Below are 16,160 nucleotides of genomic sequence, written 5' to 3'. Positions count from 1 at the left end.
CTCTCCAAAAACACTGAGAAGAAGCCAGGACGATCACACCCACCTAAAAATAAACACTAACATATGTACAGGCCTTTGTGAGCTGAATCACTGCTGGATGCCAGATCTCCCCAGAGTCCTGCCCAGAGATGGTGCAGCAGCCTGCCTGGGAGCAGCCTTGCTTCCTGCAGCTTGGAGAGGTGCAGCTTTTGCTGCTCACAGATTTCCAGGACCTTCGTGTAATGAAAGACAGAACCAAGATGAGCTGCTGACACTGCTCCATGTTCTTTTGCAGGTAGCTGTAGTGCTCTTGTAGCTGCAGAGAGGAAAATGTGGGCTCCTAGTCCCTGTCAGGAAGTGTAGAGTGCTGTGGGACAGACTGTGGAAAGAAGAATTATGTCTGCAAGGGCATTTCTTTGTCATGTGTTCCTTGCCATGATGCCTGCTAGGCTCAGGACTGATGTGGTTTGTTTTAATTTTGGAGAGCCAAGATGGGAAGAATGGTAGGCAGGAGGAGAGGCAGCGTGGGGGTTTGCACTCCCACACCCTTGGCAGGGAACACGTTCAGGGTTTGTTAAGTCACGCAACAAACAGAGCCCAGGGGCTTCACCTGAGAAATTGAGGCATCACTTGTGGTGTGGGTGTCCTGAGCTTGCCCAGGGGAGCTGCTCTCGTGGTGCTGCCCCTGGAGACCCTTGTGTGTGTGTCAGTGTGGGGGTCCTGGGCATGGGGCTGGGCAAGGCTGGCAGTGAGGTGCTGGGGAGGTGCTGGTTAGCCCTGGACAGGCTTAGCAGAACTCTCCTGTCTCCAGCCACTGTGCTCTCTAGGCAGATGTGGGATGTCTGATATGTCACTTAGGGATGGCAGAGGAGCATCCTCTTGGCTGGAATAGCAAAGGAAGTACAGGTCAGGGAAGAGCTCCTTAGCATACCTTACATGTGTGGGGAAGCTGATGGTTCCTGCTTGTACTGGCTGTGAAGTGAGGCAGCACTGACAGTTATACATATTGGTGGAAATAAAACCTGCCCAGAGCTGAATGCCCTGACTTCTGCTTGGAAATCAGTGGGAGGTACCTGTTCCAGTGTTCACTGAGTGCTGCTGATCCTGACAGCACAGTGGAGGACCTGAGCACAGAGCAGGGCAGGAAACTCCTGTCGTGGTCACTGGAAGGAGCACACAGCCACCTGTCTACATGCCAGCATTCCAGCCTTTTGGGCTTTTTACTGTCATCTGTCTCACCCCTCCCCCATATGGGAATTAGGAAAGCAATGGTTCTGCCTACCAATGTGTGCCCCTTCTTTAGGAGGCTGTTAAACTCCGTGGAACTAGAAGCAGGATTAAAGGCATCAGAGTTGTGCAGCTTCTTTTCATCTTCTAGGTTTGGGGAATCTTTATATGATATATAAAGAAGATTCCAATAGGCACATGGTGAGGGTACATCCAGATGCTCCTTTTCAAGCACAGGCTGATAAGGGACTCCTGAGAAGTTTGCCAGATCCACATGTTCAGGAATTATCCCTTAAGAGCACTTGTATTGAAGAAGCAGCCATGGCGTTCAGCTGTTAGTGTTGACAAAGTCGTTCTGTGAATGGGAGAGGAAGGGCTCGAGGAGAGCTCTGCTGTCCCTGCTGGGGTGGCCAAGCTGGTGCAGAGGTGGGAAGTGGCTGAGAAGTGGCTCTGGGAGAAGCGGTGTGTGCTGCTCTCTGCTGGCTCGGGAGGGGACGATCCGCTGGCAGGGATTCGGGGACCGGGGCTGGGCAGTGACTCACAGCAAACTGAATTGGGCCCAGGAACAGGTGATGGAGAGAAGCCCAAAGCGTGACCCAGCACCAGGGTGGGGAGAAGATGCATGGCTCTTTCTGCCTTTGGAGAGAGGGCTGCAGCAGGGAGCAGAATTGACAGCTAGGAATATTTAGTAGGCTTTATAATTTTTCTGAATTACACAAATGTACTGACTTTGCTCTGGTGGGAGTTGAGTTTAAGGACTGTGTTGCCCCAGTGCCAGATGTGGAGCTCGTATTGCACTGGAACATTTTCCCTGTTTTTTTCCCCAGCACCGGCAGCTGCTGAAGGACAGTTTCATGGTGGAGCTGGTGGAAGGGGCTCGCAAGCTACGCCATGTCTTTCTTTTCACTGACCTCTTCCTGTGTGCCAAGCTCAAGAAGCAGATTGGAGGGTGAGAGTTTCCTTTTGGACTTTGTGCTTTGCACCTCGGCTGCAGCAGAATCCTGGGTTTTGCCTGCAGTTTCAGTTGCGTGTGGATACCCCAGACCTGGGTAACCATAATGCACAAGAAGTAGTTAGATAAGAAATGATCAGCAAGATAGGAATGTTTACTGTATGAGATCCTGCCTAAGTCCTGACCCCTCAGGAAAGGTAATTCCTCCCATCCCTGCCCTGAGCCTACCTAGGAGAGCAGGATATGTTGTAGCTGCTGGTATTCTGGACAAACATTAATAATTTTTCTACTTCTCCTTTCTCTTAATAGGTGACATTTTTCACCTTTTTTTATGACTAGGGTTGTTAATTTTGGCTTTGCAGCTACAGCCTGTTAACAGTGTTACAGAAAAATGGCAAAGGTGCAGTAGACAGACTATGTGTAAAGCCCAAAGAGCAGTTTTTAAAGCAGTTTTGCTGACAATTTTCATGTGAGGGGGGAGGAACCATTACCAGTGTATTTGCCTCAAATAGGGCTTCTCTTCATTTGGTAAACATTCTTCTTGGGGAGACATCTCTTATCTTCTTGCCCTCCTCAAGCAAAAAAGTCTGCCTGCCCTTATCAAAGCATGTGCTTGTGAGGAATGAACCTTCAGAGGAGTGGGACATTCCCAAGAGTGGATGTTCCTGACAGCAGAGGAGAACAGGGAATAAATGACATGAAACATTTAAAAAGTGCTGCTTACCCTGGTGAAATCCCTGGAGAATGGCAGCTATGAGCTGTAGTTTCTCTCCCCTGGCTGGATTACACAGAGGTTTATATCCATTGGCTCACCTGCTCCACCTTGGCCCCAGCTTGGGCAGGAGAGACCCAGGTTCAGATCCCAGGGGGCCACCAGGTCACAGCTTTAGAACTTTGCCACAGCAGAGGCTTCAAAGAGAGAGCATGCAGGACCCAAATTGTCTTCAGGAGATGGATGTGGTTTCTTTGGATGAAAAGAACTAGATAACAAAATGAGTTGCCTTTTTATGTGCTGTACCAGCTAGTGGCCCTGCTAGGCTGTCTTGCTGAAAAGCAGCCTGTTGCCAGACTTTTTCCGTATGGGAATCACAGTAAAGTTGGGCCAGTATCTGCATCTTCTGCACTATAGCAGGGAAGAGCTTGTGGGAAGGACTGGGTGTTGCCAAACACCAGTTGCAGTAAAAGGTTTGGACCTCCTGCCTTTCAGAAAAAGCCAACAGTATGACTGCAAGTGGTACATCCCGCTCACTGACCTCAGTTTCCAAATGGTGGATGAGTCTGAGGCAGTGCCCAATATCCCACTGGTACCTGATGAGGAGCTGGATGCCATGAAGATCAAGATCTCCCAGATCAAGAACGACATCCAGCGGGAAAAGGTAAAGGAGCTGAGCACTCCAGGGCAATGCAGACACAGGGTCTGTGCTCAGATGAGGTGCTGCTGGCAGCTCTCCCAGGGCTGCACAGTGTGAGGAGCCAGGCTGCAGCACTGTTCAGCAGGGGCTTTGCTCATCCCAGTGCACAGCCTGGCTGATGCTGCCCTGTGGGGAGGCAGAGACAAAAAGACCCTGTGGTTGTACCCAGCAGCTCCTCTGTTCCTATGAGCATCCATGTGCAGGGCAAGGATCTTATGCTGCAGACATGAAAAGGACTGGAAGCATTATTTGCCAGTTTCTGGCTGTTAAATTATGATCCTGCCAGTGATTTTGGTCAGAAGCCATATACTCTTGAATTTTAGCAGGCTCAGTTATGCCTTTGAAGCTTTTTCCTACTTCACTGATGTCAAAGCAGCAGCAAATGTAAAGAAACAGCAATTATGCTGTCAGACATGGATGTGGTATCTCTGGCCCAGGCTTTCCTTTTTTCAGAGAAGCATATCATTCTCAGATGTGTTTTCTGAGAGCTGTTAGATCCCAAACCTTCCTGGAGCCTAAAAGAGAAATAAGAGTTTGAACACTGGTGGTGTGTAGGGCAGGATATGAATAACATTGAGCATGCTGTGGGAAGGTTATTCTCCACATTTCCAAAGAACATGCTTCTGCCTCTCAGCCCTGGCTTCCTGGAAAAAGTAAGATATTAGGAAGACCTGTGGGAGCTGTTTACTCACCAGCTGCAGGTGTCTAAGATTCGTGCTTTGGTGCATCAGTGCTAAACAATGCACATGGCTGGGTTTGGTACTGGATTTTATCCAGGAAAAAACGTATTTTCAGCAGACTTCTGATGAAAATGGGTCAGCGGGCGGTGAGCGTGAGAGTTCTGGGTGGCTTCTACAGAAGTTCCTTAGAGTCTCCTTAGTTAAGGACACTTGGAGGACCTGGCAGTGCTGTAGCTGCCCAGTGACATGATGCTACTGCAGCCTCTGGAACAGAAAATACAGGGTACAGCTGGGACAGTGGCCACACACCTCTGCACTTCAGCTGGGACAGCTGGAATCAGGGAACAGAGCCCTGTCCATGTGTAGGGATTGTGCAAACAACACCTTTCTGAGCAGCTGGGAGTCCTGTGGATCCTATTGACAACATTTCTTCTGCTCTGGGGCCATTTGCCTACTCACGGGGTAGAAACTGTGGATTTCAAAAGAGCAGTTTGTGTAAATGAGGGCAGATTTGAAGAATAACACACGTCCTCTGCTCCCTCTCTCCCACACCCTTCAGAGAGCCAATAAAGGCAGCAAGGTCATTGAGAGGTTGAAAAAGAAGCTGTCGGAGCAGGAATCCCTGCTACTGCTGATGTCTCCCAACATGGCCTTCCGGGTACACAACCGCAACGGCAAGGTGAGAGCACGCGTCACCCTCAGGGATCCTGGGGGCTTGTGGCTCAGACTGCTCGTGCTCCTGCACAGCACAGCCTTTGTGGCCTCTGCTGTGTGTCCTCAGAGCACTTTCCAAGCTGCAGACACCTCACCCTTGCTGTGCCAGAGTTATGATGGCATCCTAGAAGTGTGTGGCTAATTTGCATTCAAGACTGGCATTTAAGAAATAACCACAGAAATGAATCCCCTGCCTCAGCACCAGTCCAGCATGTCACTGCTTCATCAGTGCCTAGGCCTGTGCTGGAGGCTTTTGGCATTCCTGGTGCAGCTGAATTCCTACTGTGAGGAGTAGCACAAGCTGCCATGGGAGCTGCTGCAGGGCCACAGCTGCCCTTGGCAGGGTGGGGCTCTGTGAGCCCTGACTGTCCATGTTGGTACCGTGGGCACGTTGCCAGAGCCCAGCCTGTCTTGACAGAGATGTGATGCAGGATAAGTGGCAGGAGTGCCAGCAGAACAGCAATTTGCACTGGGGGAGGGTGGGAGCAGGCAGGCCCTGCCCTCAGTGCTGCATCAGACTAATGCATAGCCCATTTCCTTCTGTGTTCCTGGGTAGAGTTACACATTCCTCATTTCATCGGACTATGAAAGGGCAGAGTGGAGGGAGAATATCCGGGAACAGCAGAAGAAATGTGAGTATCCCTCAGCTGTCATTGGTACAAATACTGTGATCTGAAGAGAGCAGGGCTCCAGAGGATGGTGTGGGACAGGCTTCCCTGCCAAAACAGAGATCTGCATTGAAATCCACAGCACAATATGGATGTCTCCTGTCTGAGGCTGTCTGGGGAATTTCTGCTGCAGCAGCATGTGAGGAATGTGTAGAGAGAGCAGTTAGTAAGTAAATGTGTGTAGAGATTCTCCCATTTACCCTGGAGATCCGAGCTCAGTGCAGTTCCAGGGAGAGGGAAGAGCTGCACCCTTTTCCCTGGCTCCATTCAAAAGAAACTTAGTTACGTTTATGGCATGGTGTTTTTAGCTTTGCCAGGAACTAAGAACCCCTCTAATTCTGACACTTGGAAGAATAACTGAAAATGCCCCCAGCAGAGCTGGGCTGCAGCAGCAGCAGTACTGCCCTGAGCACTGCTGAGCAGTGCCCAGGGAGCACTGTCCCGTGTGTGCCCAGGGAGCACTGTCCCGTGTGTGCCCAGGATGAGGAGCCCAGGGAGCACTGTCCTGTGTGTGCCCAGGGAGCACTGTCCCGTGTGTGCCCAGGAGCACTGTCCCGTGTGTGCCCAGGGAGCACTGTCCCGTGTGTGCCCAGGGAGCACTGTCCCGTGTGTGCCCAGGAGCACTGTCCCGTGTGTGCCCAGGGAGCACTGTCCTGTGTGTGCCCAGGGAGCACTGTCCCGTGTGTGCCCAGGATGAGGTGCCCAGGGAGCACTGTCCTGTGTGTGCCCAGGATGAGGGGTCATGCATCCAGCCTCTCCTTGGAATTTTTACTCCTCCCTCTTTCAATCTCCTTGGCAGGCTTTAAAAGCTTCTCACTCACATCGGTGGAGCTCCAGATGCTGACAAACTCCTGTGTGAAGCTTCAGACAGTGCACAACATTCCCCTCACCATCAATAAGGAAGGTGAGACCTTTGGGTTTTGCTTTCACATGGTGCAGCTGCAGTGAAACATGCTCCCTGCCTGATTTTGTGCTTTCCCCTAGAACTGCTCTTACTGTTCCCTGTACTGTTCCTCCAGTACACATTAATCAACTATTAAATGGTCCTGTTGTGCAAGGTATTGGAGTGCCTGGTGGGGTCCTAGCCTGGGACAGCTTTGAGCTATGTCTGAGAATCCTTTGCAACAACACTAGTTGGCCAAAATTGTGTCAGAGATCATCCCAAATTACTACTTAATCTGCTAGTGTAGACTTTGCCTCTGTAATTTACTTTTTCTCCTTTGAATTTCTTCCATGCTGTCTTGCTGATGAACGGTCAGTGTAAAATTCCCCCAGTGCCAGAAGGTATTACAGGTGCCAGCTGTGGAACTGTCTCCTGTCTTGCTGATGTGGTTGTTACTTGCTCCTGCCATCCTTGGGGACACTTCACCCTCTGCTCTTTAACCTGTGTAATATCAGTCTCATCACTCTCACTCTTGGCTCCACTGTGAATGTAACAAAATCCCTTGGGTCTTTTGTACAGATGATGAATCCCCAGGTCTCTATGGATTCCTGAACGTCATTGTCCACTCTGCCACGGGATTCAAGCAAAGCTCAAGTGAGTTGCAGTTCTGGGACACACAGGAGGCACTGATAGGGGGTAGATAAGCCACGTACTGGGACAGCTGGGCATGGATTGCAGATTCTGTGGTGATGGTGAGGAGGAGAGGGGTTTTGGGGAGCTGGAAGTTCTACTCTTAACTCCCAAAAAGATCAGCATCAAGGATTGAGCACACAGCATTTATTGTTAGGCCTAGTCTGGGTGAGGCTTTAAGCAGTGTTTGCTGATTACCCAGCTGTTCTAGAAACAGCATCCTGAATTCTTTCAGCTGTATTTTGTTTCACAATGAAAGAATGAAAGGTGTTCTCTGGTATCCAGAATTTTTGTTGGGAAGAAAGTGGTGTTAAAATTCAGGGGAATGACTTGACAGAAGGATCAAAAAAGGTGACAGAGCTTCTTAAGGACAGTGGGGCTGATCAAGGTGAGGAGATTTGTATGGGATGGTGTTACTGGTATTAATGCAGAGATGATGGAAATGAAGGCACCTTGTGCAACTGATTAATGCAAGTTAGGAGATTCTAGATATTTTTTGAAGTTTTTGTCTCCCCTGTCTCCCCTCCTCAGATCTGTACTGCACGTTAGAGGTGGATTCTTTTGGGTATTTTGTGAACAAGGCCAAAACTAGAGTTTACAGAGACACCACGGAGCCCAACTGGAACGAGGTAGGTTTGATTTTTCTTGATGTGCCTTGTTCCATGTGCCAAACATCAATGCATGATGGGCAGAAAACCTGCCAGTGGAAGAGGCTGCTGCATGCTCAGCACCTGTGCTGCATATGCTGCTTCTCAGAAAACACTCTTCTGCCAGGTTCATTTGGCTGTCAGGGCTTGCAGAAGATTTTCTTTTGGATTAGTAATCATTAAACAATTTGATACAAATGGGTCTTGTCCAGTATTTAATCTTTTAAACAGATGCATGCTTGATAATTTTTTTAAGACACAAGTAAAAATATGTTGAAGATGGTTTTGTTTATTTGTTGAGAGGGGCAAGAATTAGCTATAGACATTTTGCCTGTTTACAGCCAACTCAGACCTGCTGGTGAGCAAAATTTCTTACATGGAAGGTGAGAAAATTTGTGTCTTTGAATAATGCTTTGCTGAGACCTGTGAAATCTGACTAAGGAGTGAACCATCTTAGTCTCCAATTTGACCACCTTATAGATACAAAATACAATTTCAGCATATTTCTAGACGAGTTCCATTAGGGAGGAGGTTTTGGCCAGTCCTTAAGTGTTCTTCTGATGAGTATTAAAGAGGCTGTATTAATTATTCTGAGACTGGTGTCCTGTTGTGATGCAGCCATTGCTCTTTCCTTTCCTGGTGCCCTGCAGGAGTTTGAGATTGAGCTGGAGGGCTCACAGACACTGAGGATTCTGTGCTATGAAAAGTGCTACAACAAAACCAAGCTGACCAAAGAGGATGGAGAGAGCACAGATCGCATCATGGGCAAAGGACAGATCCAGGTAAGACTGTGCTCAACTCATTCCTGATACCCTCACTGCAAAACATCACAGGATTTTGGAATCCTGCAGTTCACCACAGAGGCTTTTTCTGCCTTCTGATTGTCTCGGCATTGAAGATTTTTCCCTCAGATAGTGAGTACAGTGTGATTTGCAGGCAGGAAATCAGCAGCTTTGTCCCTCTTGCTTTGTGCCCTGTGCCTGCTCCATGGAATAACTGCTTGTTTTGATCTCTCATTTGCCCATTAACTTCAGAACTTCCACACCAATGTATAGGAACTGCCCCTGGGCACTGGTGAGGATGCTTCATTTGTGACAGGAGGATGCAAGAATATTCTCCCTGCTCTGTAAATGATGTGCAGAAAGGCTGCCATCTGTGTGTGCTGAAGGTGATGGATGTGTTGGCCAGGCCCTGGGACAGCCTCCCTGTCCTGGTGACTGCCATGCCCGGAGTGTGGTGTCCATGGCAGCATCTGAGGAACATTTCCATTGCTGGGAATTGGCCTGGGACACTTTGTGTGGCACATGTGTCATCCAGTGGGGGAGGTGATGATTGCAAAGGGCTGCTGCACTTGGGGAGCTGCTGTGTGACAGAGCACTAAAGCTGGATGTAGGAGAAATCAGGCCTTGTGTGGGGGAAGACATGGGCAACATATGTCCCCCATCCTGTTCCAGTGTGCTGAACTGTCTGTCCACAGCTTTAGGAAGGTTTTTAAGTGACTGCTGTGAGGACACATTCTTTGTGTTGGAGTGGCTGTTGAACAGAACAGGGACTCTGCCCAGATGCCTTTTCCTTTCTGGCATGTTTAAAGGTCTCACCAGTTCCCTCCATTTAGGTCTGGCTGTTATCTCCCTGTGGATGACAGCTTTCCCTGGCCATCACTGGGTGATGGTCGTGCAGACCAAGGCCATTTGTGGGATTGCAGAAGCAGCTCAGGGTGAGGGTGGCCTGTGGGGTCACATCCCACCTTTGCCCTGGCAGGGTTCATTGCCTAAATGACTTTGATCAGGCCTCTTCCTTCCCCCTCTCCTGTCTTCAGGGAGAGCTTTTGTCTCAAATGCATGGTGGGATTTGGAAGGGAATTTGTGTGCAGATCAATAAATGCCAGCACAGGCTGGCTCCTGTGTGTGTGTCTCTGCTGACCAGAAATCCCTGTGTCCCTTCAGCTAACAAAGGCTGTTTTCCACAGAGCTGAGCAACTACAAAAGAGCAAGTCTTCAGCCCTGAAATGCCCTGGAGATTTGTGTGCTCATAACAGAGAACCCTGAAATCACTGACCTGCTAAATTCTACAAATATGTTACATAGACAGATTTTTAAAAACCAAATAAAATCTTTTAAATTTTTGGCAATTTTTTTTCCTTCTCACAGCTGTGGGCATTTTTATGCACAGCAGTTGTATATTTTTGTAAATATATTTTATACTTAAGTAAATTAAAATTCTCTTTGATGGCAATTAAATATTAATTGCATCTTGATTCTTTTAGAGAAACCTAGACAGTGGGAAGGTTAAAAAATCAATTAAAATGTTTTTAATCAATGTACAAATGTTGCATTCTGTTGTATCATAAAAGGCACATGCAAAAGCTCTTTTGTTTTCTGTAAATCCCCTTTGCAATTTATAAAGAAACCTGATGAATTGCCAGAATAACCCCTTAATTTTCAGTGATTTCTGTCTTATCATGGATTTCAAACCCTATTGAATCAGAGAGAAGTCATATGACAGTCTGGTAAGATTTTGGATTGATAAAAATTATTAAAGGTTTTGATTTTGGTTTAGTTCTATTTTTGAAGTAAACACCATTTCTCTATTAAGAAACCATAATAATGCAACAACAAAATCTGATTACAGCCTGAAAGTTGGCTGTTCTCCCAGGTGCTTTTATATAAAATTCTGTTTACCTTGGAGTTTGTAGTTTATCCTGGGTTTCTGATTTGTTGTTGCACTGTCATTATTCAGCCCAAGTCTGTCTAAAGGCAAGGTCTGTGAGGTTGGGTGAGGATTTTTGTTTCATAAATTCCTTTTAGCTAAAAACTCTGGGAACATGAAGAGTCGTGCCTGCATCCTCCTGTTGATAAAAGCAGAGAAGTTGCTCTGTTGGCCAAATTGCAGTGTATTGTTAAGCCACGTCTTATTGTAAATATGCAACTTCCCACTACTGGGAATTCTGACTCACCAAATACTGAGCCTTAGTGATGAAGACAATCAAGGAGACTAGGACTGTTTTGGCTGTAAAAATGTTTATTAAATCTCTCCGTTACATTATGGCAGTGAAGGAAGGAAGGCTGGAAATTGGTCCATGTCACAAGTTTCCAGGAATGGGCAGCAATTTTAATAGCTCCCATTGCTCATATTTTCTTTTCCTATGGAATGTTTTATTTGTCTGTCTTTCCAGCCAGATGCAAGACCTGCTTCTTTCCTGCAAGTTTTTTATCTCTGAAATGCGAACCCATGAGGTTTTAGTGTAGGAGAACTTCCTGTAAATGTGGGAGTGAAGTCCTCACCAGACCTGGGCACAGCGTGCTGGGTGTGCAGTGTTGAACTGACTGGCACACATGGCTGGGGGCTTCTCTGCACCTCAGGCATGAGAAATACTGTTCCTGACTACACTGTGAAACTGAAATTACTGGGGGAGCTGGAGGAGGATGGAGTGGACTTCACATGATGGGAGGAAATGTGAGACTTAGTTCAGCTGTGGGCATAAGCCCCTCTCATTGTGAGCACCCTGGGCTTTTCTTTCTGTTGTCACCTTGCAGTCCATCTTTGGCACTTGGCTGGCCCTTTGGCTCCTTGAATTCTGCACTTCATGTGGCACACACATCCCCATGTTTGGAGTGCAGCAGCCTTTTTTTGGCATTGAGACTGTACCATTGGGCACGTGTCAGCAGGACCAGCCTGTCTGTGAGTGAGTGAAGTGATACTTCACCCTGTGATCCAGCTCCTCCCACTGGTGCCTCCTAGAAATGTCATTTCCTTTGCTGTTTTCTTTTTCTGCATGATCAGCTCAAGCTAAATATTTCCTTCTCCCTCACAGCAGTGCTGGAAAATCAGGGAGGATGTGACCTTAGATCACTCATTCTGTGGAGCAGCACCATTCCTCTGTTGCCTTGCAGATCACTCTTATCTTAATTATCTGGGATGTCTCATAGCAGTGCCCATGGCTATTTCAGGCATTAGGCTGTTTTTTCTTTAAAAAAACCAGATTGTCCCATGCTGTACCTCCCAAGTGTTAACTTGGAAACCTCTTACTCACTCAAGCTTGTTTAAACAGTTTGCTGAAGCAGAACATTGTCCCAGCAGTGAAAATAGGGGGGAAATGAAGAAGGCAATGGGTCATGCCTAAAGGGCAATGGTGGGAAAGATTAACCTGTCAGTGGGGAGCTGTGAGAAGAATGGGGTTATGGCAGGACTGGGAGTTCCCAGCAGCAGTGAGACTCTGACAACATGTATGTCACATTAGTTACAGTTCAAAATTGATGGAGTGTAAAGTTGCCTGGGAAATTTAATAAAGGGAAGAAGTAATGTGAATGAATACATAAAACACACTAACCTTAATGTTCCACAGTCCATGCTCTTTCATTTCCACTGAGGTTTCTTTGTTTTCCCTCCTTCTGCATGTTTTCTTTTTTCTCTGGGGAAAAAGAAATCATGATCAAGCTCTCTGTGGTGGTTCCTAGGGCAGAGCACAGGCACCCTTCCTAGTGCCTGGCTTGCATTTGCCAGAGCAGCATCCCCAGTTTGCCTTTTTCCAGTTCTCACCATGCTGCTGTGCACTCTCAGCCTTTCCTGACTGCTGTGCCCTGTCTGAATTCAGTGCTGAGCTGCTACAAGGGCCAGAGACCTGCAGAAACCCCTGTGGTGCTGAGCTGCTTTGTTCTGTGGTGTTTTGGGCAGGATACAGAGAGGTATTGGCTTGATTCATTAGTGACTTTGGGGCTGGAGCTTGCCACTGCAAATACCAAAGGCCACAAGGGGACTGGAGGGAGCAGCAAACAGACAGAGTGGTTGGTTTCTATTTTCCTGTTCAGCATGGGGGCTGTGCAAAGCCCATGAAATGCAGTCTGTGAGGGTTTTAGCAGGTCTGTCCTATTTGCACAGAGCATGGAAACAACACAGTGGCTCTGCTTCAAAGGAGATGGGGCAGGTCACTCAAACCAAGCAACTGTTTGGAGGAACTGTGTAGAGGAGCAGTAAATTCCACTGTCAAATGCAGAGGCAGCAGCTGCACAGTGCCTCCCCTGCTTGAGCTGGCACAGCTTGCTCAGAGCTGCCTCCCTTTGCCATGCTGGCCATGGATTGCATTCTTCTACTCAGTGTTCCTTCTTTCAGGTCACTGATCTCCAAATCAGGCCAGAAGACAGCATGGCCCCATTTGTCCTCTGTGCTGGAGCATCACTCTTGCTAGCTCATTGTCCTCAGTGTGCTCTCTCCCTGCCTGCCCCAGTTGTCCTTTCCCTCTGTTGCTCTTGCTGGCCTCAGAAGGTCAGTCATCACTTGGGACCACGACTGAAGCTTGATTGAAGTCCCAGTGACAGTTCTTGGTTTCCTGTTGACTCTGTTATATCCTGCTGTGACTTATCAGACTGTTAGACCTGATCTTCCTGTCTCACTCAGTGTTGCTGAGAGTTTATTCAAGCTTTGCTCTTTTAATAGCTTCCACCATTTTGCTTTGTTATTTAAAAAGCACCTTGGAGGAGTTTGGTTTTTTTTCCCCCTTAATTACTGTTGTTATTGCCAGTGATTTCTGCAGGGTTGGCTGGGTCAGCCAGCCATGGTGCCTGTTCTCCCTGGCTGTCCCCATTCAGTACAAGGCATTTTCCAGCAGGAGTCAAACAGCAGGAGGGAGTGCAGGGGTCCTGCCAGCTCTGCAGGAGAGCTGAGAAACAAGGGAGCAAGAGGCAGCAGCAGGTACATGGAGGTTTACTGGTAGTCCTGGCTCAGCCCCAGCAGTTATCCAGCGAGGAAAAGTCTCTGTGAGCTCTCAGCTGTAGCAAGGAAAAGTCTTTGCGAGTTCTCAGCTCCAGCACTCTGCTTCTGTTCATTTTTTGCAGCAGAGTCAAAGTTACTCTTGAGAGAGAGCAGGATGGTTTTATTTTTTAACAGCTATTTACTTGATTTTGTTCTGTGCCGTGGCAGGAATTCCCTGGTCATTACTGAGACATACCCAGTAATACCTGTTAGCTTAAATAAACTGTAACTGGATTCTGCTGGACTCTCCTTTTAAAGTTTTTGGCAAATATTCAAACCCTCTTTCCCCTTTAGTCTTAAACTATAAATAATATAACTCCCTGCTATAAATAATACACTCAGTGACTCCATTCTAAAAACACATGGAAAACTGGTTCCCAGCAAGAGGATTGGCTGTGACTGTGTCCATCAGCAGGGCCGTTTTGGCAGCTTAACCAGATGACTCCTCAGAGCTGGAGATCAAGCTTTCAGGAATACTTAGCATGGTTGCTGCTCATAGGAAACCAGACACTTCAGAAATGGTTTCCTCTTGATTCTGGGAAAGAATTCAGTTGTTGAAAGAAATCAAGCTTCCAGCACGGAAGTTCAGGGTAGAACAGCCTAGAAGCTGGCCAGCTGTAGGGCCCTTGGCCAGCCCCACAGGCGGGGCGGATCTGTTCTGCCGGAGTTAAAAGCGAACCCCCTCGGCCAGCAGTCCTGTGTTTGGGGTCGCTGAGGCACCGAAGCCAAGCACTGCTGCCCATCGGCCCCCTGGTCCTTTGCACAGCCCCAAAATGTGGGAGCTGCTGGTTACTGACAATTCCTTGCAAGGGCTCTTCAGGAGTTTCTGCCAGCGTTGCACCTACAGGAGCCGGTCCAATTCCACAGGGAAGCACGTGTGTGCTGGCAGCATCCCGCTGTGGGCTCACGTCCGTGACAGAGCGCGCAGGGACAAGGTCGGCCTCGCTTGTTCTCTTGCTGCTTGGGGTCTCTGCACTGGGAGGAAGAAGGGAGGAACTTTGCTCTCTGCTGCTTGCCTTTCTCTGGGGAGTGGGGAAGGTTAAGGTGGGGGCTTGTCTCTGGAGCTGTCAGCAGCACTGGGCTGCTCTGTTGAGGATCTGAGTGCGACCATGACCGTGTCTGAGCTCTCCCAGAATTTCCTGCAGCTGCCATTGTTCCAGCATTTCCCTCCCCTGCCAGAGCTCTCTGGCCCTGCACGGGGCTCTGTGAGAGGGGGGAGCTGTGCTGCAAAGCAGCTCTGGTTATTTGCTGACAGCAGTAAACTCAAAACAGTTTGCTGCAGTTGCCTCCTCCTGGTCTTATGTGCCTCCGTGTTCAAGAGCCAAGTGTTACAAAGCTGTCTCAGGAGACACTGAATTCTTGCCTTGGCTGGTTCCAATGGCCGATCAAGCCCCCAAGAAGACAGCTCCTCCTCTCTCTTGCCAATCTCCCTGGAGCTGAGTGCCACTCCTCAGCCCTTTGGATGTGTTTGGGCTCTCCCAAGGCAGTAGTGGAATTGCTGGGTGACATTCTAACACTGGAGTCAGCTGCTCCCCAGCCTCACAGCTGTCCACTCGAGAGATCAAGCAAAGCTGAAAATGAGAGATTGGAACTTGTTTCTGTTTAATGAGTGCTTGCAATAGCAGGGCCTGGTGTTCTTCCTGCCTCTATGCTCAAATAGAAGTTAAAAGGAATAGGCTGTTTGAAGGACAACTTTCCATGACTTCTCAACAGATTCAAATATTGGTTGTGCTCCCTGAGGTTGCCTTTATTGTTGAGCAGATATTGCTGTCATGTTGCTGGGTTTTCCATGTGTATGAACCCTCATCAGCCCTGTTTAGAGAACTGCACAATATCCAAAATCTGGTTTCCCTGAAACCAGGGAAACTTTGGAGTGTGGGTTTTCCTATGGAAAGGAAATAACAAGGTAAAAGTGATTATGCTCTGCTCACTTGCAGAAGCCTTCCAGGCTAGCTGGCTTCTCTGAAGTCTGTTCCTAGCTCATGGGTAACTTCTGTTTTCCAGCTGGACCCACAGGCACTGCAGGACAAAGATTGGCAGCGCACAGTCATCTCAATGAATGGGGTAAGTGTGGCAAACAGAAATTAGCTCTGCTTCTGTACCTCCTGTGGGCTGTATTTCTTTGCCCTTCACTGCAGCATGAAGAAAAGAAAAGGTTTAAAAAGTAACAGCTGTTCTGTTTGGTCCAGGTGGAGGTGAAGCTGTCAGTGAAGTTCACCAGTCGGGAGTTCAGCCTGAAAAGGATGCCGTCCCGCAAGCAGACGGGCGTGTTCGGGGTCAAGATTGCTATTGTCACCAAGTGAGCTCATGGGTCACGTTTCTCCCCCTGTGTTTCAGAAGACAACTGGCCAGTGGGGTGCACTTGCCTGTGTCCCCTTGAGGGGTTTGGCAGTCCAGCTGCTCCACTAGTGTAGATGTGGCTGCAGACAGGAGATGCTTTACAATCTCTGAGCTTCACTTTTTGCAGAGATAAAAAGCAGTGTGCACACAGGCTGTTTACTGACAGCCCGTCACTCCTCTGAATTCCGGAAATCCCCCTTGCACTTGCCTTCTCTGTAGT

The 16,160-nt window shown here is 48.2% G+C and overlaps 1 protein-coding gene and 1 long non-coding RNA gene across 3 annotated transcripts in view; one reads left to right on the top strand and one right to left on the bottom strand.

Moving 5' to 3' along the window:
• BCR (BCR activator of RhoGEF and GTPase) overlaps positions 1-16,160 on the top strand; it is a 98,904-nt gene that overhangs the window by 70,931 nt on the left and 11,813 nt on the right. Inside the window, exons 9-18 of the mRNA XM_064392545.1 lie at positions 2,034-2,155; positions 3,366-3,534; positions 4,810-4,929; positions 5,521-5,596; positions 6,432-6,536; positions 7,095-7,169; positions 7,737-7,834; positions 8,503-8,634; positions 15,605-15,664; positions 15,790-15,899. Of these exons, the coding sequence (XP_064248615.1) occupies positions 2,034-2,155; positions 3,366-3,534; positions 4,810-4,929; positions 5,521-5,596; positions 6,432-6,536; positions 7,095-7,169; positions 7,737-7,834; positions 8,503-8,634; positions 15,605-15,664; positions 15,790-15,899 (1,067 nt within the window). The remainder of the gene's footprint in view (positions 1-2,033; positions 2,156-3,365; positions 3,535-4,809; positions 4,930-5,520; positions 5,597-6,431; positions 6,537-7,094; positions 7,170-7,736; positions 7,835-8,502; positions 8,635-15,604; positions 15,665-15,789; positions 15,900-16,160) is intronic.
• On the bottom strand, positions 2,133-15,795 carry LOC135282620 (uncharacterized). Of its 2 annotated transcripts, none has more exons than XR_010348690.1 (3): positions 12,183-15,795; positions 2,650-4,514; positions 2,133-2,251 (listed from the first exon to the last, which is right to left on the bottom strand). It is a non-coding gene; the product is annotated as an uncharacterized LOC135282620 (long non-coding RNA). The 2 variants fall into 2 exon arrangements; XR_010348691.1 differs by having other exon boundaries at positions 2,133-2,823; positions 2,972-4,514.

The sequence above is a fragment of the Passer domesticus genome, chromosome 17 (assembly GCF_036417665.1).
Source record: "Passer domesticus isolate bPasDom1 chromosome 17, bPasDom1.hap1, whole genome shotgun sequence".
In the NCBI taxonomy this organism is placed as follows: Eukaryota; Metazoa; Chordata; class Aves; order Passeriformes; family Passeridae; genus Passer; species Passer domesticus.
This window is presented reverse-complemented; position numbering and strand designations above follow the sequence as displayed.